This window comes from Phyllostomus discolor, chromosome 6, assembly GCF_004126475.2.
Source record: "Phyllostomus discolor isolate MPI-MPIP mPhyDis1 chromosome 6, mPhyDis1.pri.v3, whole genome shotgun sequence".
Taxonomy (NCBI): domain Eukaryota; kingdom Metazoa; phylum Chordata; class Mammalia; order Chiroptera; family Phyllostomidae; genus Phyllostomus; species Phyllostomus discolor.
The window spans coordinates 32,573,215-32,597,398 of NC_040908.2; the positions used below are offsets into that span (position 1 = coordinate 32,573,215).

General features: G+C 38.4%; 1 protein-coding gene and 1 long non-coding RNA gene across 34 annotated transcripts in view; one reads left to right on the forward strand and one right to left on the reverse strand.

Annotated features, from left to right (window-relative positions):
* The window catches only part of NRXN1 (neurexin 1), a 1,086,661-nt gene extending 1,078,436 nt beyond the window's left edge, over positions 1-8,225 (reverse strand). For 18 of the 33 annotated variants that reach the window (XM_036030055.1, XM_028514420.2, XM_028514426.2 and 15 more), the window contains exon 1: positions 3,192-3,963. In XM_036030055.1, coding sequence (XP_035885948.1) covers positions 3,192-3,963 — 772 coding nt within the window. Of the gene's footprint in view, positions 1-3,191; positions 4,868-7,733 lie in introns of those variants that run through there. The other 15 variants (XM_036030054.1, XM_036030050.1, XM_036030048.1 and 12 more) reach the window with 9 other exon arrangements.
* On the forward strand, positions 8,035-11,070 carry LOC118501467. The gene is made up of 3 exons (XR_004904095.1): positions 8,035-8,108; positions 8,842-9,136; positions 10,974-11,070. It is a non-coding gene; the product is annotated as an uncharacterized LOC118501467 (long non-coding RNA).
* The last annotated feature ends 13,114 nt before the right edge of the window (positions 11,071-24,184 follow it).

Genomic DNA, 24,184 nt, shown 5'->3' on the forward strand with positions numbered 1-24,184 from the left:
AAATAATTTTTCCTCTCTCTATATATATATTCTCTATATATAATCCCTCTTTATATATAATTATTCCTCTTTATTACTGCCTGTACCTGAAAAAACCCTAGTAAACCAGAAATCTTATTCAACAGACATGATACACAGGGCTCAATAAGGAGTGTCTGTGCTCTTACCCAGGCTCTGCCACTAACTTGTTCATGACATATAACCTCTCGTTTGTCCTTGTTCCATTACTGAATAAATAAATACATAAAATTTGTTAGGCCTGATTAAATAGAGTGAGGATAAAAATGAATTCATTAAATAAAAATATTCTAGAAATTCACAGGTGCATAAATTGTTTGAAGACATTCTAGGCTTCTAGGCCATGGCAGGGGCTTGGGGGAGAAGAGAATAGTGTTGCTGTCTTTTTTAGTAGTTTTATGGTATTTTAAATATGAAGGCAACTAAAATAAATAGACTAGACAGTTTTATTTAAAAAATTGTAGTTGAGAGCAGACATCATTTAAATTTTATTTAATGTTTGCTGTTAACTTTTTTCCTAAATTCTCTAATAAATGTGCATTTATTTGATTTTAATTTTTTTTTAAAAAAGAATGTGGCAATCATTGTAAATACTGGCTAGAACCAGGGATTTGTTTATACTTTATCTGAATAGAAATCATCAATCCCTAGCCATCAATAGATGGTTGGTGTTGGGGGACACATCAATTCTCAGTTAATTATTTAATAGTCACTTGACGTACATGAAACAGGGAAAATAGTCAAAATGGAGCCAATCCTTTCAGGAAGAAAGAGCCTGCCTTTATTAGTCCCATCTCCCATTTGTGTGATAATCAAAGGAATCCAGTCTTTTATTTGCTTTTCATGACCAGTGGTGATCTTTGCACTCTAGCTTAAGCTCAAATTTTCAAAACGAATCAATGCTCCAGAACAATCCTGATGGACTTTCTTCTCTGGGCTGAATCACCTTATGCATCAGGTACTATGCTGTTCAATTACGTAGCGTGGTAATTCCAAATTCTTCATCTTCTGGAAAAAGCTATCCACTTGCAAAATAAAATGCATTTCTGAGACATCTAACTCTGTTTCCCTTCAAAATATTACTGTTGTCATGCTTTCTCCACTCTTAACTACTCCTGATTATGCATGATACCTGGATCCCTACATTAAAAACACATGGAAAAATTAAAATTTTCTTTTAAAACACCCTCCCACCGAGAAGAAGCTGTGTCTTATTCGTTTCCTAATTTAAGGAAGGAAGTCATACCTCATGTGTCCTTCATTAAACTGCCTGCTCTGTATTTTAAAGTGGCATTAGGATACTTGGAGCAATTTTTACTACAAAATAATGTTCATTTTAATTCAATTCTATTAATCAGTGTAGAGGTATGCAACTTTGAATGATATCATTGCAAATCATCACATGGAGCTATCTTTTTCATGATTTACAATGGAGTTAGATTTGGTAGAGGGAAACACGTACTGCTTTATTTATGTGAAACATAACTACAAAGCCTGAGGCTAAATCCATGGAAATTTCCTAGCCAAACTGAAGTGCAGAATGAACCATGAAATACATAGTCATCTATAGTGACTTGAGCAAAAACAGTGAAAACAAAAGCCCTCATGAAGACGGAACAAGAAAATAACCTTTTACTTTTTTCATCAACCCATGAACTTTCCTAGTGGCCAGCTCTTTTCTTCCTATCTCCCTTCACTGTTTAAACAAGTACAAATTCTATCAAGCCTTCATTTCTCTTCAAGTCAGGTGAGAGACAACTGCCAAGTCTAATAAGATTTACAAGGGCTAGTTCTCCTTAGCAGTGTCAGCAAAAACCCCAGAAGACATTATACAATAATATAGAGGCATACATGAAGCTCAGTCCCTACAGCTTTCAAAATCGGATTTAATAATTCACCTCTTACTAAATTTCAGCCATAAATACCATTTACCCATGTGTTGACTGCCTCGATTTGACCCGTAAGCTATCTGCTTTAAACTCTGATATCTTCTCTACTGCTCAGCCACAGATATATCCATGTTTCATTGTTTTCATTATCACTCACTTTCTGTTCATAAGCTTTTCTGTATTTACACAATATATTTTTCCTTGATCACTGTCACAGAGCAACATTGGAGAGAACACCCTAATGACTGAATTGTATTTATAATGGGATGAAAAGAGATGTTAGATCTGATTTTATTTTAAATTCAACATGGTTTCAATCCCTAAGAACAACAGAAATTACAACGTGGCCTCCACTACTCAGATAAATATCTTTAGCTGAATATCCTCAGAAAATCTCTTACAATCCTTCATATGCATCCCCTGTTTATTACTTTCCGGTCCCAAACATCTAAATGTCTCTACTATTTATCTCCCCAAAGCATCTGGTAATTGAGAAATGCTATTTGATCTCCAACACTTCTAAACACTAGCTGGCCTGTCTCCCACTTAAGAAACCACAGAAATCACATAATTTTACATAAATTGACAAATGTTGGCCTTGGTCATAACCTAGAAATTAACATTAATTCCAAGAACCCTCCTTCCAATCAAGAATATGTTCAGATGCCTCCTCCCCTGTTTTTCCACAACCAGGTGCAGGACTTCACACTTTACGTGTGAAAGGCACAGCAGTGTTCACGAGTCCTGTCTCCCTGGTCCTTTACCAAGAGGACCTGTGTGGGGATTCTCAACCATGGAGCACCTGTCGTGCACTTCATTCTTCACCAAATGTGTGCCCAATCTTCTATCTAGATGCGTGTTTGCATCTAATGGGGAAAACCTGAGCATTACGGACTTAAAGGTGGCAGAGGAAAGCACAGTGTTTATGCCGGCGGGCCACGGCACAGTGAAGATAGGGAGCAGCCCGGCAAAGAATCCAAGGAACGAGGAGGACAGGTCATCCTACCGGCCACGCGGTCGGAAGTAGACCTGGTACCAAGAGCTCGCAGGAGGAAAGTGAACCTGGAAACGTGGCTGCTCATCCATTAAGAGGATGCCAAAGGAGGAGCCGTGGGAGGTGATGAGGCAGAGAGGCCAAACAGGTGTTCACCTGGAAGCTAATTGCAACACCGTCCAGAGAAGGAAGGCCCCATGCACCAGCCCCGCCCCGCCCACCTCGCTCTTCCTCCCCGCGCCCTGCCCAAGCCAAGGCCCCAGTGGGGTGGGTCAGGCGCCGGGCCTTACCTTGGCTGCAGTCCTTCCCGTGGAAGCCAGTTCGTGAGCAGTCGCACACCGCCTGGTCGTCCACCACGGAGCACACGCCTCCGTTGAGGCACACCCCGCCCTCGCCCTCCTCGCCCGCCTCGCAGGGGCTCCCGCCGCCACTGTTGGGCGGCTCATCATCCAGTTTCACCTCGCCGCTGTCCACGGGCAGGGCCTGGGAGGAGTTGACCCTCACGTCCCGAATCCAGCCTTTGAACGGCTCTCGCTCCCTCACCGAGGCCAAGGTGAGCTTGAGCGCCGCGGCCCGCAGTTCCGGGGGCAGCCCCCCCACGAAGAGGCCGCTGAACACCGTCATGTCCCTCCGCTTGGACTTGACCTCCACCCACTTGGCCTCCGCCTGGTCGATGAAGAGCGTGGTGTTGCGGAACTGACGGCGGATGAGCACGCTGTGCCAGGCGCCGTCGTTGACCGGCGTGTCCGCCAGCAGCGTGGCGGGCTCGGCGCAGAAGATGGAGAAGCTGAGCTGCAGGCGGCCCCCGCGCGTCAGGATGAGCTCCAGGAAGTCGCAGAAGCCCTCGTCGTCGAAGTAGAGCACGAGGCCGCGGGCGCTGCGCGTCTTCAGCTGGAAGCTCATTTCGCTCTCGCAGCAGGCGTTCCACTTGGGGAACCGTGTCCACTGGCCCTCCGCGCCCGGGAACTCTAGCCCGCTGCCCAGCTCTGCCCAGCAGCCCAGGAGCAGCAGCGAGAGGCACAGGAGAAAGCAGCCCCCGCGCTGGAGTAGCGCCGTCCCCATGCTCGGGGCTGGGGTGCGGCGGGGAGGTGCCGGGGCCGACAGGGTCAAAATTGTCCTGGTCACCGTGATGCAGAAATAAGGGTCCAGGAGTAAGTAGGGTAGGGGGCTGGGCAGGAGTGGGAGGGATGCACCCTCCTTTGTCTAGTTCTTTTTTTCTTCTTCTTCTTCCAGCAACCCCTCCCTCTTTCCCTATAGTCCCCTTCCAACTGGAAAACGTAGACCCCAGTGGTACAGGGCAGCCACAAAACGTCCAAACCAAAGGGAGGATACACTTTGGAAGCAACGTTCTGGAAAAGGTGTCAACAGAAAGTCAAGGGAAATCACTCATCCATTTGAGTCCAATGAACTAGTTCAAGGGCATCAATGATGTCAACAGATGCTTCACTCCTCAAATAGTTATCAACCGCCAGGTACCATCAGTGGTACCAGGCAAAAGGGAAGCAGTTCGAGTCCGGTAAGAAGTAAACACTTGTCAGGGAAATAACAAGGAGCCACCGATGAGCCTGAATCTTTGGATGCTTGTGAATGCTTTCTCCAGATGAAGTCTATGAAAGCAGAAGGGAGAAAGTGGTTCCTTGTACCTTAGAGCACCACTCATCAACCCCAGTATAGTTTCAAAGACCTGCTTCTTCTGTCATATCATGGACTTGCAGCACCACTGTAGTCAAAGAATTCCTTGTGCATGACATCACAGGCTGGATTTTCCTTCTCTTTTTCCCTCCCCAGCAGCAGGGGTCAAACCCAGAAGCTGTGGAATAGCCAGAAGCTGTTAGATGTGGAAATCACAACAGCTCTTCTTTTCTCTCCACCTCTGCAAGGCCAAGCTAGAATGTCAGCATGTCAATTGGTTGTGTGTTGGTGATGCATTTTGGTTATTTTTTGTCTTTAATAGGGTCCCAGAAATCTGCAGAGAATTAAAACAAAGTTTTAAAGTCACTCATAGTGTCACATAAATCATTATTCAGCTCAGAACCATTATATAACTATTGCTATAAAGCAGAGGTAACCTTATTGGAAGGAGCTTATTTGTCTTGATCTATAAGTAAGACCTACTGTGTTCCAATAGTATCATACTCTTACAGTCACCCATGACACCTTTGTAGTTTATTATAAGTGTAACTGTTAATAGGTAACCCTCTCAGATTTTCATCGAGATTTGGTTTGGGTTATCTTTTACTTTTTCTGGGAGAATTTATTTTTTTTAAATATATGAAGACAGGTGAGAAAAGGGCTGTTTATATTGTGTACTAGTTACACGGACAGTAAAAATACAACCTATTCAAATCTCAGTTAACAGCTGATTTCACAATGGGCAAAGCAGATCAAACTGTCTCCTGAAAACTGTCAGCTTGAATTTGTATGTCATTCCTATTATATTTTTCTCAAAGAGAGAAGGAATATTGATAGTTTCTTGGAAGTCCTTTTAAAATTTCAAAAAGTGGATTGAGCATGGGCTGCAAACCAAAGTGTCACAGGTTTGCTTCCCAGTCAGGGTACATGCCTGGGTTGCAGGCCATGACCCCCAGCAAGTGCACATTAATGTTTCTCTCTCTCTCTCTATCTCTCCCCCTTCCCTCTCTAAAAATAAATAAATAAAATTTTTTTAAAAAATTTCAAAAAGTAATATCCTCCTTTTTATTAAAGGAATAATTTATCATAGGAGAGAACATCTAACTAGAGTCAGATATCTATTTTTGACAGCATTAGGTCTCAACTACCAAATTATTAACTCCTCTACAGATGTGTAAAACATTTAATAATTTGTCTAACAGCCAGTGATCTTAACTCCTCCTCAAGTACTCATCTGGCTGTCAGCTCTTAGTGTCTGTGTGGTCAGAACAGCAGTTGGCATGTGTGTTATTGTAGCTGATACAGCTCTAGGATGCTAGAATTTAAAATCACACCTTTGAATCACTCAGCGTACCATTAAATCAACTCTAATCTGATAGGTTCTTGAAGTGGTACAGAAATCATAAAGAGTTGTTCAAAAGTCATTTTTAAACACACAATATTACTCTCACATTTTGACCAAAAAAATCACAAATGTAAAATCTGGTCACATGTATCCCCACACTCCCCAAGCCACCCGCCCCCCCCCCCCCACACACACACACACAATTCATTGCCTGGACATGGAAGTTCACTATCCAATTAACACTTTTTTCCCTACAAGCTGAAACTAGCAGTAATTTATGGCACTGCATTGTGCTGCTGCTCCTCCATGGAGAGGGCTGAGAGCATTTCTCTTCAGTACAGAGCAATCCCTACAGGTGTCAGCTGAGAGCCACCAAGCTAGGGGATCCCACTTCAAGTTCCTCCCCAGATGAAATTGATGACTGGTTCTCTCTCTTCCAACACAAACACAACACACACACACACACACACACACACACACCCTGCCCACTAGGAAAAGGAAATAAAAATCTCAGTTGCTTATTTATTATGGCTGAGACATCCCACACCACCAGCAGTCACCAGCCATATCTTATCTACTCCTGTGCCAAGCTCAATGGAAGGCGCTCTAAAAAATCATTCTAAAATAGCATATTATTCAATATACTTTCCTTTTTAGTGGACTCAAGGATCTGTCAAATGTTTAATCATTTGCGAAATAATTCTGGAATTTCAAGATCAAGAATAGTGCTTTGTAACCATTCATGAGCTCATGGATTAGAAAAGCATTCTTTATGTGAGACTCAGTTGGAGTCGGTTATTTAATTAATTAATATAACCGAAATCACAAAACATTTCTTCACCATCTCTTCTGCACTCCTCTTGTAATGCATACCTGAGTTTTGGGTTTTTTTTTTTTTTTAAGGAATGGAGGAGAAGGGGGAAAAACACACATATATATTCTTAACCACAGGGGAGGTCAACCGACTCTCCCAGTTCTTAGAGGAAGCTCATTGTTGTGTGAGAGAGTGTCTGTATTTATATGGAGAAAGAGGATTCTCTCTAGGAGCTGGAAAAAACCTTGCGAGTTCACAAATTAGAAGATGAAATAAGAGAATCTGAAAAACAACCTTACTGCAGCCAGAGAAAGAAGCGCTCTAATTCAAAAGCAGACTAACAGCCTCATTAATCTTTTCTTTCATTTCTAGAATCAAATCCATTCCCGAGCCACTGGAAGGATCAATACAGTATACTGATCGGCTGCAGTTGCATTTATTTTAATATGTTTGTAGTATCTCACACACATACACGCGCACACACCTTCTATGCACCCTTCAATGTATACTGTCATAAAGAACCTAAAAATTTTGGGACAATTTTTAGAAGTGCCTATCATTTCCCTACCAGCTTTTGCAAAGTCCATCAATAACAATTCACACCCAAAATTCTCCCTGGCTTTCCCGCCCAGTCTCTAAGCTCCATGTCTAATACCAGTGCAGTTTCTTGGAGCCTGGAGTCGACTACAGAAATTAAGGATAGGCACAGCATGCGGCTGATGGGGAAGAGCAAGAAAGATGTAGATAATAGATACATTTTATTGCTTTGGTTTCTAACTTGCCTGTTTTCTTTCTTTTGCTAATAAATCACTGCATTCAGCCTTTAAGTTACTACCCCAGTTCCACCATCTCATCTTCTTGCCATCTATTTTAAAAAGCTGCATGCAAAACAACCAGCATCTGTACTCCTCCACCCTCCCACCACCCATCCTTCCCCGTGCATTTGTAGCAGATCCTGGCTCAGTTACAACGGGGAGAGATATCCTTCTCGAGCTTGCCTCGCCCCATCCCCTCCCCCCAACCAAAATTGAGCTTCTTTACCTGCCCCGTTATTCCCCTCAGCTCGCGCCTGAGCCTGAAGCATGCATCGGTCCAAACGAATTTCCTGAGGTCTGTGGGTAAGGCGACTGCCGCTGCCTTTTCAGAGGCGTCAGGCTTGAGCGTCTATCTCCGGGAGTGCGGGAAGGAAGAACAGACAACGGAGGGGAGCAGAAGGAGGAGGAGGAGAGGAAAAGAGCTGGGAAGGAGGAGGCGGTGGTGGAGCCCGAGAAGGCTGGGTTACGTGACGCGGGGTGCTGTCCTTCTGAAAGAGAAGGGCGGAGCTGAGCTCTCCGCAGTACCGTGGAGAGCGGCAGGCGGTCCTCAAGCTGGGACACTGGTGGGGTCGGCCCGCAGGCGCAGCCCCTCCAGCTCCAGGTTAGGATGCTGCGGAGCAAGGTGTTTCTACATTTGCTTCATCCCCTTGCAGGGAAGGCCGATCCTGGGGGCGGGGACCTGCCGCAAGCGCTTGTAACTTGTCACCACCCACCCAACGAGAGAGAGAGAGAGAGAGAGAGAGAGAGAGAGAGAGAGAGAGAGAGAGAGAGAGAGATAACACCAGAGAACCGAGTAGCCTACTGAGCATGCCCAGGCCCCTGCTAGACCCACGGAAAGCTGTGTGAAGATTTCACTTTTCCGGGGTTTAGTCGTGATTTGGGCGAGGCTACCTGACAGGGTTCCAGGGAAGGACTCGGCAGCCAAAAGAAAGGGGCAAAGGAGTCAGTATTTAAGATGAGCTCTGGTTTTACTTGTGCACTTTGCTCTCCTGCTTGGAACCCCTGAAAAGCTGCAGCTCTTCGAGGAACGCAGGCACAGGCAAGGCTCACACAGTCGCTGGCATTCCCCGATCCAACGTTCCTGCCCACCGCTTACTTGGCCCTGGCCCGAACGATCCCTTCAATACCTTCATGATACTCCTAGGCTATGCCAAAAAGACGTGAGAGGGACCCACAGGGTAACGGGTAACGTGATAACTAACTTGAACACCAGACTGAAGTCTGTCTAAAAAGGTGGTTTCCGTGGCAGCATCTCATCATCCCCCGGCTTTGGGTGCTCATCCAAGTTCTGTACCTGTTTAACTCTTCCCTCTGTCTCCGCCTTTCTTTTGCAGCTGGTAAAACCTGGAGTGAGTGAAACTGTTTGCAGGCTCTAACCATATCACTCACTGGGCATGCCCAGTGGGCATTGCTGGCTTTGGTGACAAAGGAGTTAAGGCTAAGTGAACTTGCAGAATTGGTAGTAGAGAAGTCTGAAGTGTGTGGCTTTAAATTATAGTTTGAGTCCTGCAAACATTTAAATTCCTAACCCTATTATATTCCTAGCCTGGGTTAGTCTTAGAACAGAAACAACAGACATATTTATTTCTACACCACAAACCTAATAGCTTCAGCCTCAAATGCTATAAGGTAAGACTATTTTCTGCCTCTAGGCCGTATAAAGCAAGGCTGTAAGAACTAGACAAACTCGGGAGTACTGAAATAATATACATTCCAAATGCAACATTCATTTCCTTCCAAAGAAACCGGATCTTATACCTATGATAAGCTCGTTTATACTTTCACTGGTCTTGTAAAAAATTCTAAATAACGTGAAGGTGAGAACCACACATTTTATTGTTTTTATTGCATTCAGAAAGGTAGTGTGGTCAAGAAAGTAAATGTTTGGGAATTAGAATCAGTTTGTCTGGACTTAAATTCCATCTCTGCCATTTACTAGCTGTGATCTTGGGTAAGATATGCAACCTTAAGACACTCAGTCACTTCATCTGTGAAATGGCTATATTAATAACTCTCATTTTATCTGTTTCTGTGAAGATTAAATAAATGGACATGCACTATTTAGAATTGTGCTGAGTAAATACTAGCTGTTTTTATTAGTTCCAAGCCTACTCTGCTCTGTTTGACCCAATGAAAGTAATTTGGAACCCTTGACTGTTAATTAGGGATTCTAGTGATTGCCAACTTATTCCACAGGGTTTCACTGAGAATGTAATAAAGTAATAACTGTTAACATGATTTTAAAATTTTAAATGACATAAAGGCAAGTCTCAAAAAAATAACCTTTGTACGGTTTGTAGTCATTAAGTAAACTTGGAATATATGTGTATATATATATATATATATATATATATATATATTCTGCTTCAGAGGCCTTTTCAATTTTTTCCTACCATTTACCAATAGGTTCTAGAGCAAATCAGACTCAGTATATGCCCATATGCCTCTAGCATGGAGGTAAAGCTTATTGCAAAAGTAAGCGAAATGGACAGCCCATTTTTAAAAATTGAATCTTAAAGCGTTTTGCGATGCCCTTAAAGTCTTGTGTGTACATTCATCAGTGAATCTGATGATGTTGGCAGGAAATTGCTAAAGTCAAAACACTGTGTTTTACTTGGACTTTTAGAAAAATCATTAATTGCCCCTAATACTTTATGATGTGAACAATTATCTAGTTTATTTAATTTTGCCTTTGTAAATTTTAATACGATCTTCAGTAAGGTTACACAATGTTTCCACTGGCTCATGGTTTTCCTCAGTCTGTCTTCTGTGGTTTTCTGATTCAAAGGCATGTTAACATTCTTTTGCTTCATGCAGAAGATTCAAAACAGTAAGTCCTCTGTATGCACCCTTTACCCCCTTATACGACACATACAATCTACACTGAGGGACTTGATTATGTGTTGCAGAAGGAAAGCCATCAGTGTGTGCTTAGAATGGACACAAAAATCACAACCTAATTTAATGATAAAAGCTCTTACTTTATTTTCAAGTATAACTTTCTGTGTTGTTTCCACATACATTGCTTCAACTCTGAATGATAGTTCTCTCATCAGTAAAATGGGGATAACGGTACTTCACTTTGTAAGACCTGACGAGGCGAGTGCCAGTTTGTCGGGTCTAGTGCCCACGCTGTGCCAAACAGCGCTGCAAGTGCTTTACACGCATTAACTTAGTTTATCCCTCACAACAACCCTATGAGGTGGATTGTAAGATTTCACTCATTTCACCAGAGAAAAGTAAACCATAGAGAAATTAATGAAAACAGTCAAGGTCAAACTAGCAAATATAAGTGCAAGGAAAGAAACAAACGCAACACTGATCTTAACCATCTTAACACTGCCTCTCATCAAATGATCAAATACACCCTAGCACACTGCTTGGCACTATGCAGATGCTAATCAGTGTTAATTCGGCTTTTCTTTCTAGGAGCTAATAAATGTTAATGCCTTTTTTTCTTTCTAAGAGTTTCATCAAGAGGAATCCAGGACACTAAACCGTCAACTTTGCAATGTTGTAATGCCATTCTTCAATGGCAAATATTATATGAACTATCTTAAGGAAAACAGGTGAGGCATTTTTAATGTTAATGTCATTTTTGTTTGTGAGTAAAATGTCAAATGATTCTTATAGATCTGAATTTGAGGCAATTTATCATTTATCAGAAAAATCTCATATTATTCTAGAATGGTGGAAAATAGGCTGAATTTCTATCAAATCTCTTTAGGGCAAAGGTGGCAAACACAAGGCCCATGGGCCCAATTGGGCCCTCTACCTTGTTTTATCTGTCTGGGCACCTTGTTTCTACCAGGTGGCAGTGTCAAGCTCCTTGCCCCTAGTTAAGGAGTAGTTACAGTTACACAGTCCTAAAATTACATTCAGCTCTTTGAAGGCAACCACAAGGCTCATGTAGCCCCCAGTGAAAATGAGTTTGACACCCCTGCTTTAGGGAACCTACCACTTTAAGCTTATAGTAATGTACAGAGGATTTTAACTCCTACCCCTTGCTACCACTCAGAATAAATTAGATAATTGTGAAATTAAGGCAGTTGTTTATGATTATGTCTCATTGGGAAAATTTCTGACAACCCCAATATGGAAACAAATAATATATCATGCTATAATCTAGTAAACATTTTGCAACAACGAATATAAAAATTCAGGATCACCATTAACAAATATATCGCCATAAGGTATTACATATTACTGAGCATTATAACATGGAAACTCACTCCACACAAAAAATAAACTAAGTGGTAACATTTTTAGTGGAGAAATGAATACAGAGACTCTGGCTTTATTGCTGCAATTATAGCTTGTGTTTTAACATTAGGAAATCAGTGTAAATACCTACTTTCTCAATTAACGTTAAGGCAAAGGCTTTGAGATACCCATGAATTCTAAGATTGATCACAAGTTGGAAGGGGGTTTTAGCTTTACTAATATAAATGATTTAAGAAGAAATGCATGATAATAATGAGAGAGAATATGAGTTGATATATATTAAATACTTTATTACTTACGAAAGTAAACAAAAGAGCAATCAAATTTATCACTCTGAGGGAATCTTTCTATTTTGCTGTGATTTACATGATTGAAATGGAGTGATTTTTTCTACTGTAATAATGGTATTACTCAAGAGAGATTAGATTACATGATGTCCTCAACTAAATTTTAGTTTAATAGTGAATTCCTCCAACCAATTACAGTATCATTATTGCATAATTGGAATGCTGTTATTTAGTTTATGGCTTACTTATTTTAATAATAAATATAACTTGCTATCTGGCTTCTGATTAAATGTATCTAGTTGGTTTCCTTTATATAAACAAATATAAGTTTTCTAGTTACAAAATTGATAAATAGTTATTGAACATGCTTCTGTATAAACCTCATTTTCACTACTACACTAAGAGAAACTTTTCAATGCAAGGGGATGATATGAGGTCTAGGGCTTTGGTCCCAGCCACAAACTGGAATGAACATACTGGAATTTACATATAGAAAAAGTTCACCTATTTTCCATGAAGTTTGAGGAATAAGCCAACTCAGCATGTTAACTGCTTTTGTATTCCATGGGGGGAGGAACTTTAGCATAGTAAAATTAGGCTACTTTCACATGAGTATATAATTTTCAGTAATCAGAATATAGAACGTGGTTTTAAAATGGCTAGAAATCGCTAGAAAAATAATTATTATTAAGGTATCAAGCTGCAGTAGAGAAAGCAAATAGGTACTTGAGAAGTTCAAAATGATGCACCTGCTAGAGAGGTTCTGATGGGAGAACCCCGCAGTGAGTTTGATGGGCAGTGCCTTTAAATCTAGGGCAGCTCTAACACCTGAGTCTGTTTCTGTCTTGCCTACTCTCACCCCCTTTCCCCACAATGATAAACAGTCTTTCTGAAGTTAACTGGAAGCTACTAAAATAAGTTTGTGAGAAGCCCCTGCCTGGGGCTTTAATTCTCTCACTCAGTGACTAGTTAGCTGCATACTTCAGGTATCTTCATCATCCTGTATAAGAATTTCTCCTCTTATACCTGAACTTTGTCCCTTCTGTTCCTCCTCCCTCCCTCACCTAAAGTCAATCCCTTCCATTTCCAAGGGCCAGACTCCAGAGAAGAAATTTTCTCATTCATCAGAAACTAGCTTTACTCTTTTTGTGTGTGTGTATGTTTCTGCAACCAGTTATTTCTTTAATTTAACCAAACCTGCTTAATTTCCCTTACTGTGGCTTTTGAGGGAAGAGCAAGAGAATTGTGCTTTGAGTTAGAGATGCCAATAAGATTCAGAGCGTTAGTGTATCTTTGCTTCATTTCAACCTATTTCTGCCCCTAGAAAGCCGTGAAATCAATTTTCTGTGGTGGCTATTGGAACATTTTGAAGATAGCTTTTTAAACACATCTTGTGTTTTTATTTTTGTTTTTGTTTGTTACTTGTTTCCCATCTTATCACTATCACACTGCCCCCCCTTTTTATGTATCGTTTCAAGCCTCATTGTTTATTCAGGGTTTTCTCCTTCTTCTTCTGTTTTCATGTTTACTTTTAATATCCAGTTTTTTCCTGCTGCATTTGCTCAGTATTATATTTCATTTCATTAAACCTATACAATCATTTAAATATATACTCATATAAATGTATACATACATACACAGAGCTAAGTATGTTAACAAGAAACAAAATGGTAGATATTTGATATACTTCTTTGGAACTTAAATTAGAGCTATAATACCTACTTTTTTCCACAAAAAATGATTTTAGGCTTTTGACAAGAGTTTTTTATTTTTATATGATCTTTGTTCTTGCTGAAGGAAAAACAACAATAAAATGGAAATGAACAAAACCCTAAATTATACTCATGCACTTGCTTATCGAACAAGGCTGTAGTCCCCTACTGTGTACTGGAATGTTCTCTAGAGCAAGGAGAGCCAACTGAAATGGCGAAGACAGTCCAGCATGTGATGCCCAGGAGTGAGGTAACCTGAACGGGGAAACAAGGGGCACTGGGTGACTCTGTGGCCAACTAAAAATTGCATAATTCCCTAAAAAGGGCATCCACTCCTCTGCTCTAGCAACGTGTGGCCATGTAGGTACAGGGTCAGCGGACCATGTGATTTTTCAACAGCAGCTGGAAATCTGGAATTTTATGTAAAATCTTTTGATTTTTAAAATCTTAAATCATTAAAAAATAATAACCTCCACAACCATAACACTGTGTAGGACAAAATGCACCTCTTTGCTGGTCAGCAATGGCACACAGGCTGCCAATTTGTCACCTTCATACATTCATGTGTTATTTTTCTCTGAGTTCAACATTTCAAAAGATTTATTTACATGTTCTAAATCCAGCCAAGGATTATAAAATAGATGAGTAGATTCAATACAGATTAAAGGTTTATTTTTGGGATCATGAAAATGTGGCTCAGGATACTTGCTTAATATATTAAAGGAAACACTGGATTCTAAGTTACCATGTAACTGGTAAAAACTTTTCTGGTTTAGCTTTCTTATTAGTTTGTTTAGTATCATAGGCAAATCTCTTAGTTTCTCCTAGTTTAATGCCTGTTTGGTATGTGTTGTGGGTTGAATCGTGTTCCCTAGAAAGACATGTTGACTTTCTTACCCTCAGTGTCTATGCATGGAACCTTATTCAGAAATAGGGCTTTGCAGATGCAATCAAGTGAAGATGAGGTCATACTGGATTAGAGCAGCCTAAATGCAATGACTAATGTCCTTATACTGAGAGAGAGATTAGAAGACAGAGGAGACACAGGAAGACAGCCCTGCAAAGACAAAGAAACTGAGTTGATGCAGCTATAAGCCATGGAACACCAAAGAATGAGGCAACCAACCGGAACCTCTGAGAGAGGCATGGGGCAGATATTGTCTTAGTATCTCAAGAAAAGACCAACCCTGCTGACATTTTGATTTCAGACATTTTGTCTCCCAAATGGTGGGAAAAATTTATGTTGTTTTAAATTGCCTAGTTAGTGATTTGTTATGATGGCCCTAGGAAACTAATACAGTATACATGATAGAGAGGTTGGGAAAATAGCAGTATAGAGAAAACTTGTACACGAGGTGGTTTTCTAGATCATTTTACATGTATATTACCTTAATCCAGGTATGGATCAGCCTTGAGAAGTAAACGTTCATTCATTCATTCTCTCTCTCTCTCTCTCTCTCTCTCTCTTGCTTTCTCACTTTCTCACTCTCACTCCTCTACTTCTTGCTATCACTTTCCCTCTCTCTATCTCTCCCTCTTTCTCAATAAAATATGTCTTAGAGGTGGTAATTAACTTGCCTCCATACTCAAGGACTGCTTCTTGATGGAGTGAGGACCAGATCTAAGACTAAAGACCATAATCTTTTTCACTTATCATTGTGTTACAGTTTTCAAAGGCAAAAAGTGGTGAGATATAATATGAAAGTATTATCCTGGAGTCTCCTTTAATCTTTAAGAGATTAAAATTTTAAAAATACCACAATAAAGACCTCAAGAAAACCTTGCCCAAATGGTTACATCTCAATACATTTTAGGTATATGTAGGACTTTGATAGGGTATTAGGACAAGGAGAAGAAATATTATACTTTTCCAGTGATTTAGTGTCCTCAGTGTTTTAAAACTAAACTTATTTATATTGTATGACATAATGCAACATAGAAAACATAAATCTAGAGCTTAGTCAATTTTAAAAAGTAAATACACCCAGGTAACTTTCATGAAGAATATCACACTCATATTTCTTCGAGCCATTTCCTATTCCTTCCTCCATAAATGTAATCAATACCTTTATTTCTAACCTCCTAAATTAGTCTGATGACTGTTTGTGAAATCTACCCCTGTTGTTGTATACCACCATAATTTGTTCATTTTTGATACTGTATTCAGTTTTGTAAATAACTAATATTCATTTATCTATCCAATTGTCAATAAATCATTGCATTGTTTTCAGCATGTAACACTTACAAATAATGTGTTGTAAATATTATTATACTGTTTTTTGATGCAAATATATACATGATCCCATTGAGTCCATGCCTAACTCATGGAATTTCTGGGTTATGAGTTATCTTCAGTAGTTGCTGCCAGATTTCCAAAGTTGTAAGAGTTTATACTCTGAAAAGCAGTGTGTAAGTTTCTCACTTTCTGGTAAACACATATATATTAATCATTTTAATTTTACATATTTTAGTTGATCCTATTAGTATCTCATTATGATTTTATTTATTTTTTTTAAATTTTCCAGATGGCTAATAATGTCATTAGGATATCCTCTTTTGGAAAGTAGCCTATTGAAGTATATATTTGCCCATTTTTCTATTTGCTTACCTATCTTTCAAATTAATTGTAAGAGTTTTTATGTATTCTGGATATATTTTACACTTAGGTATATTAAAATATCTTACCCTTTTGGTAGCTTAACTTTGTGCCCTTGTCTTGTTTTTTCTTAAATTTTTTAAATAAACAGAACACTTAACTATTAATGTAGTCAGATTTACTAATGTTTTCCTTTGTGGTTGTTTTGTGTGGCCTATTTAACAAACATTACTTGTCCTGAGTTGTCTTTTCCTGTATTACCTTGTAGACACCTAAAAAATATCTTCTACATTTAGATCAACATTACATCATGTGTCATTTTCTTTCTTGATAAAAATATCCAGTTAACTCAAAACACATACTGAAAAGATGATAATTTTGTCATTTTTCTGCACTGTCATCTTTGACAAAAATAAAAAATCAAGTGTTAATGTATGTGAATGTATGTGTTATACACTATTTTGTTTCACTAGTCTATATATCATTGTTGTCTCAATTAATGAACCTTTATGATGAAATATTTTATCTGGTGGCTTTTATAAATTTCAACATGTAAAATGCCCACTAAATTTTATTTATCAGATATTTATCAGATTGAGTAAATTCTTTGATTATTTCAATCTACTAATATTGTTGAATTCCCTCAAATGCTATTTCAATATCCTTTTGCACAATTACATCCTTTTTTTCTGTCCTCTGTTAATGTGATTAACAACACTGGTTAACCACTATTAAATTTCTAATATATACCCTTCTTGGTCATGATATATTACTCTTTTATTAATTTTGTTTGGTGATAACTTTATATAGGATCTCTGCACCTCAATTCCTGAAAGAGAATGACCCTATATTTTGGGAACAAGGTTATACTATCCATTTAAAAAACAAGATGAGACATGTTCTTACTTTTTTTTCTATTCTCTCGAAAAGTTTATGTAATATTGGCATTGTTTCTCGTTAAATGCTTGACAGAATGTTCACCAGTGAGGTCATCTAAGCTAACACCTTATATATTTTATTCATTCATATAGGATACTTAGAGCTGCTCATTTTCCCCTAATATCAGTAATTTTTATTTTCCTTTTGCCTTTAAAACTCATGGTAAGGAGTAATTAACATATCATCTTTCCTAAGAATCTGTTTTTGTGCTTACTTTTTATTGTCTATTTGTTTTCCATGTAATTGACTTCTAATCTTTAAAATTATTTCACTCTTATTTTCTTTTGGTTTAATGCACTCTTTTTCTAACTTCTGGCTAAGTTCTTGAGGTGGACACATAACACTAATTGTAAGTTTTCCCTCTTTTTAGTAGATTCTTTCCCCTTTAACATGACTCTCACTGCACCCCAAGAGTTCTGTTGTGTAAAATTTGCATTATGATTCAGGTAAAATTTTTATTTTTCATTTATACAATAATTATGATTTCTTTTTGAACCACAGATACTTAGATTTTTTGGAGTTAACTTTCAAATGTTAGGGGATTTTTTCATAATATTATGCATTCAGAATTTATATAGTTTATAATATAATTTCATTAAATTTGTTGAAACTTACCACTTTAGAGACTAGTGTGTGTTTAGTCTTTGGTGCTGTACAACATTTGAAGAGAATGTTTGTTCTACTGTTGTTTTGTGTAAGTGTTCTCTCTGTTTATTAGATCATTTATTTACCCTGTAATTCATATATTATATATCCTTTATGTTCTATAAAATTTTCTGCATATATTTCATTATAAAGAAATATTTTATATATTTTAATATATTTCATCATTATATGCTCATCTAATTTGATGAATAAGACCATGTGTTATGTATTCCTGGTGATGAATGCTTTAAGGAATACTATTTCTTTTTTATTTCTATTAATGCTCTTGGTTCTGGCCATAAAGTTTAGTTTTTCAGATATTAGTGTAGCTACCTAGTTTTCTTTTTGTTAGTTTTTGATTGTATGTCTTCTTTTTAATATTTTCCTTTTGTGTATGTTTATTTAACATGATTCTCTATAAACTGAATTTGGTTGAGTTTTAATATTACGTATGACAATCTCTGTCTTTTACTTGGAGTTCTTTGTTTATGAACACTTAAAGTCATGCCTGATTTATTTAGATATAAGTCTATTATCTCACTACTTATTTTGTCTCTGCCTTACCTATTCTAGGCTTCTTTTTCCTCTCCTTTATTGCATTAGAAGGAATTAATCAATTATTTATATTGTTTAATTTTTATTTCTAGTAACTTTTAGTAGTTTTCTAGGATAATAGCATGCATATTTGACTTATTAGAGCTTAACATAATTTTGTCAGGACTATGCAAGGTCTTTAAAACTCTTTACTACTCTTGCTTCTTTCTGACTTTTGTGCTATTGTTGTCTTGTATTGTATTTCTACATTATATACATTACAATTTTTAATTTATACATCAATATTTATTGAAAATTACATACATTCTTAACTTTTCATAGTTCTTCATTACTTCCTCCATATACTTGTTTGCATTGACTTATTTATTTTTTGCATTCCTTTGTCATTTCATTTAGTGTGTGCTACTGGTGGCAAGAATTTCAGATTTTTTTCAATATACTTTGTTGGGGTCTACCCTGCTTGGTCTCAGGAAGCTGTAACCCCCCATGACTGAGGCTGAGTTAGAGACCTCTGGAGCAGGAGCCACTAAGGAGACAAAACTTATATCCCTGGCATGAACACTGCCTGTTCTGTGCCTAGCCTCCTATGCTTGATCAGTTAGCCAATGATGGGTAAGATTTCCCATGGGGGGGATTGCCTAAGACAGGCATGATCACATGGAGGTCTCAAGGAAGAGACTCAGGGTGCTGTCGAAATGAAGGGATGATGGACATCAACCCCTGCCCCCTCGGCTTTGTCAAAGCCTGAGTCCTTGTTCTTAGTTGTAAGAATTCCAAGTCTCCTGGCTGCCTTTGTCTCCTCTGTTGACTCAGGCCTGCAGAAATAACAGGGGCGGTGCAGCCCAGACCAGAGTCGGCGGACCCCCATGGTAATCAGGCCTGGAACATATAATATGCAAGATCCTGATCCTGTGAGATCTACTTGCTGGAAGATGCTATTGAATTAGAATTTGAAGGCACAGGCAGGAAACGAGACTAGCCTTTTAGGTCCTGTGGTGATAAAACCCCAAACTTTGCCCAGAATCCCAGTGGGAGTTGTGTCAGCACCTTTGAAAGTTACCTATTCCTTTTGATCTTTTCTGCCAGACTGTGAATCCACAAACTAAGTCTGTATTCTTAATAAAAAACCTTCTCAGGTGGGGGCTCGAGGCACTCTCCACTAGAGAGAGTGACTGTTTCGTCCCTATTTCCCCACAGGACCCAGTTGTCTCTGTATATGTTTTTCTTGTGTTTCCACGAGCATCCACAGCAGGATGGATACTGCTGGCCAGTATCCACCACAATACTTATTTTGCTGTCATTTTTAAAAGAAAGTTTCAGTTTATAGAAAATTCTTTTCTGAAAATAATTTTTCAGCATTTAAAAAACAATTACCCAATAACTTCTAGCTTCCATCAGTTATGTTGAAATGTCAGCTGTCAGTGTCATCTTGCTGATCTTTTAAGGCAATGTGTCTTTTTTGCCCCAGCAGTAGTGTTTAGATTTTTTTTTTTACTGTGGTTTATGGTAGTTTTACTATGATTTTCTAAGACATGGATTTCTTTGTGTTTTTCCCTGTCTAAGGTCTTCTGAAAAGTGTAACCTGAAGCTTTTCATCAATTTTGGAGAATTCTTGGCCAATATCTAAGCAAATTGCTTGACCCCTTTTATATCTTTCTCCCCTCCTCCTCTCTCTCTTTGCTTGAATTGCAATTTCACATATATAAGAACATTTCAACACATTCTATATGCAGTAAGTGATTTTTCTATTTTTTATTATTTTTTATTTCTATGCTTTTGTCTTCATATTTTATATTTATTTCCTATGTAGTTTACTAATTTTTCTCCTGCTGATTCTAACCTACTCCATATTACTTAGTTTATTTTTCCAGTTATAGAATTTTTATTCTACTTTCTGATAAAATTTTGTAATCATATTATCCACTGTCACATCAATCACAATATTTACAAGTCCTATATCTGATAACTCCAATATATGAAACACTGGTTATTTTTTTGCTCCTTTTTTCACTCTTTCTTTTTTCAGTCTTTGGTTGTTTGTCAAGTGTCTGTTAACTTTTGATTGAATCTCATTAGAGTCACAGCACAGCAGACTGTCAGTATAATCAGTACACTTGTCTACTGTTAGATACCATTGCCCAGTAACTCTAGGCTGCCTCTATTGTGCTTCAAGACCTATACATTTCTTTCAAGATTTTTCCTGAAAAATTGTTCTTGGTGGGGCAGTTAGTCTACATAAATTATTCTGTCTTCACTGGAAATGATACCTCAAAGACTATTTTTCTCCATATTATTAAAGAAAATTCATGGCATATCAAGAGAAGGATTTGTAAACTACAATTCTGGAAAGATGCCAAGGCAAGTCTATACTCATATCAAGGCCTTATTTTTCATTCAATAGACACGGATAGAATGGATTTCTTCATGGAATAAATAGCTTGACACAGAATTTCATATTCTACTAGCAAATTAATCCCAAGTGTAAACAGTCATGTTTTTCATTATGTTGCAGATTTTCAAACATGTTAAAAGCATACAAATGAAGTATAGTTGCCCAATATGTAAATTATTAATGTGTACCTAGGTGAAGATATACAGAACTATTTCCTCTAAAGTATAAACCATGAATACATTTGACTTCAACATTAAATCAGACTTATTATGTGACATCACCATGGTTATAAGTATACTGGGCTCCACTCAAAAAGCATTTATCATCAGTTAAGTAAGAGTGAGAATGCTTTTCCCATTTTCCATTGCTTTGTTCCTCAGAATCATCCAGAGAATTCTCACCATGAAAGTTTAAATGTCTTTGTAAATATTATCTCCAAGGTAGAGAGATGCTAGAATAACCACATCCAGAGTTATGGACAGGATATTGTGAAATGTTTCATCTGATACTTTCACGTATGGCACCAAGGCAAACACAGCATTTGCCTCCCAAGGACAGTCATTATCTGCCTTGTTTGCCTCTGTTTCCTTAGGGTCTCACACAGTGTCTATTCTATGGTAGGTACATAGTCAATACTTGTTTAATATATAGGTAAAAAAGAAAATAACTAGAAAATAATTAAAATGGAAGAGTAGTATTTAAGTTTGGTATGAAATTAGGATAAGATGGGGGTCTTAATTTTCTTTTATTAAATTTCCAAAAAGACTTGAGGCAAAGGAAAAATTTCATGTTCCTAAATAATAAGAACTAGTAGAATGTTGTTATTTATTTTGTTAAAATGAACAAGGTTTTTGTTATAAATGTGTACCTTCTTAAGAAAAACAGTATGTAGTATAATAAGGTTTTCATAGAAATTCATGATTAAATAATTTCTACAGTAAGTAAACTGGTTTTCCTGAGTTCTGTGAGCTGTTCTAGCAAATTAATTGAACCCAAAGAGGAGTTACTGGAACCTCTAATATGCAGCTAGTCAAAAACACAGAGCCTGGACTTGAGGCTAGCCTCTGAAGTCTGTGGGGAGATATGGTGTATAGCTTGTGTTTGAATTAACTTAAATTCTCAGTCACCCTGCTGATGTCCAATATTTGTTTCTTGGTGTGAGGAAGATCTCTCCCCCAACTTTGGAATTTGATCCAGGAATCCCATTCAATTGGTGACAGTAAAGTGAGATTTGCTAGAATGGTCCAAATCATGGAAACATGATTTTTCAAAATAAAGGATAAAAGGGTAAGGGATGAGGAATCTTGATTTTTGTTAGCCACCTGGTCACCTATGATATGAAACTGCACCTGTGCTATGATGATAACTGTAGGTAAAAGTTACCAGTGGAATTTAGAAATGGTGGTAGATCTGACTTACAAGGAGTTGGCTCATTGAACATGTAAGGAAATGCAAATTAATAAGAAGCATGCTAAATATACAGTTCCCTGATTATTTGTAATAGCCATAATACAAGTAAAAGAAATTGCTGGATGTCTTTATGCTGAACCTAGTGCAAAATAAGGTCAATCTGGGATTTCGCCATCAGCCTCAAAATCACTTACAAATGTAGATGCAGATACTATAAAGAAATGCAGCAAGAAATAGAAAATGCACAAATTAGGATGGCTGAGCATTTTTTCAGACTGAGGAACACATTTTATCACCCATAACATTCAGCAATGGGCAGAGAGATCTCCTCCTTTGAGTAATAGTCTGATAAAGAATTAGAATGGACTGTTAAAACATTGGTTTTCTAAATAGGGGAGAGAAAGGCATGAAGGGCTGGCTTACACGCTTTCATGAGTATAAGTTCACACTAAATGTTAACATGAGCATAGGTAAAGGAATGCCCCCACTAGGTAGACTTGTCTTTCTTTCTGGTGATCTGGGGACGAGGGTATGGGAAAGGAGCAGGTCCTTTCTTCCCCACATCACCTCAACTTTATTTCCCCCCCTACTTGATGCAGTAGCCATAGGGTCAGGGCTGCAACTACAAGAGATGGAAGAAGAGATGATTCCTAAGCAATAAACTATAACTGTGTTTTTTACCTTTATGTCAAAATTCCTAAGGGCCTGATGGGTCAGGATGTGTCTTTAGCCCATCTAGCAAATTAAGGGTTAACAGCTGAATCAGCTATATGCCAGTTGGTAAAGATAGTCTGCCAGTTCTGTATCGATGACCTGTGTAATTTCACATTATCTGAATAGAAGTAGGCAGAGGGAGAGGCACTTGTTAGACCAGTATTGCTGCCAGCAATCTAGACCAGCAGAGTCGCCAAACCTAACATCCCTTCCAAAGGTGGAGAAGTGGAAGTATATGTAGAGAGGAGGAAAAACAGTCACTGAGGGTAAAAAAGTGAATAACTGAGTTGTGTTATAAGGAAAATCCAATATAACACCTTGAAAGAGGTTCAGAGGAAGAGATGAAGTTGTCTCTTATCTCCAGTATACTAGATGACCGAAAGGGTGAAATCAGGTGTTAGACTGGAACCCGACAGGATCAGATGGAATCCCGCAAACCTGAGAGTCCTCACACTGGGAGATATTTTTATATGGTATGATAATGGACTGAATAGTTATTAAAAACTAAATGAGATTCCCGTAATGTACCAGCATCTTTGGCTTATGTGATAATGTTGCCGTGAGTGTCCCACATCCAAAGAAAAGGGGGTTGACTATAATATTATAATCTACAAAATATTTGATCTTCATCTATAACTCCTGACTCATAGCTGTTCAAACCTGTGGAATTTCATAAGTGCTATGAATAATCAAGGTATCTTTTCTCTTTGTTAATTAAGGTGACTTTTGGACCCCATCCAAGAGTGGAGAATGGTTTCCAGGAGAACCAAGAATGTGAATAGACATTTGGAACTTTCAGTTTCACCACCCACTGACCTCTAAGGAGAGGAGATGCGCTGGAGATGAAGTTCAACTGAAAGGCTTGGTCAATCATGAATATGTAATGAAACATCTATAAAAACCCAGGAAGATAGCACTGCAGACCTTTTATTTTGGAGAGCTTCCTTGTTGGGAAACCAGAACACTTCCACATGCTATAGTGTTCTGCCCCAAGCTCCACAAGAATAAAAGCTCTTTGGCTTCAGATATCACCCTGTGTATCTCCTCATTTGGCTGCTGGTACATATCCTTTGTAATAAATTGATAATGTAGTGACTAAGGAGATTTTCTTGAGTTCTGTGATCCATTCTAGCAAATTTATTGAACCCAAGGAGAGGGTCATTAGAACCTTCAATCTGTTGCCAGTTAGTTATAACATAGAGG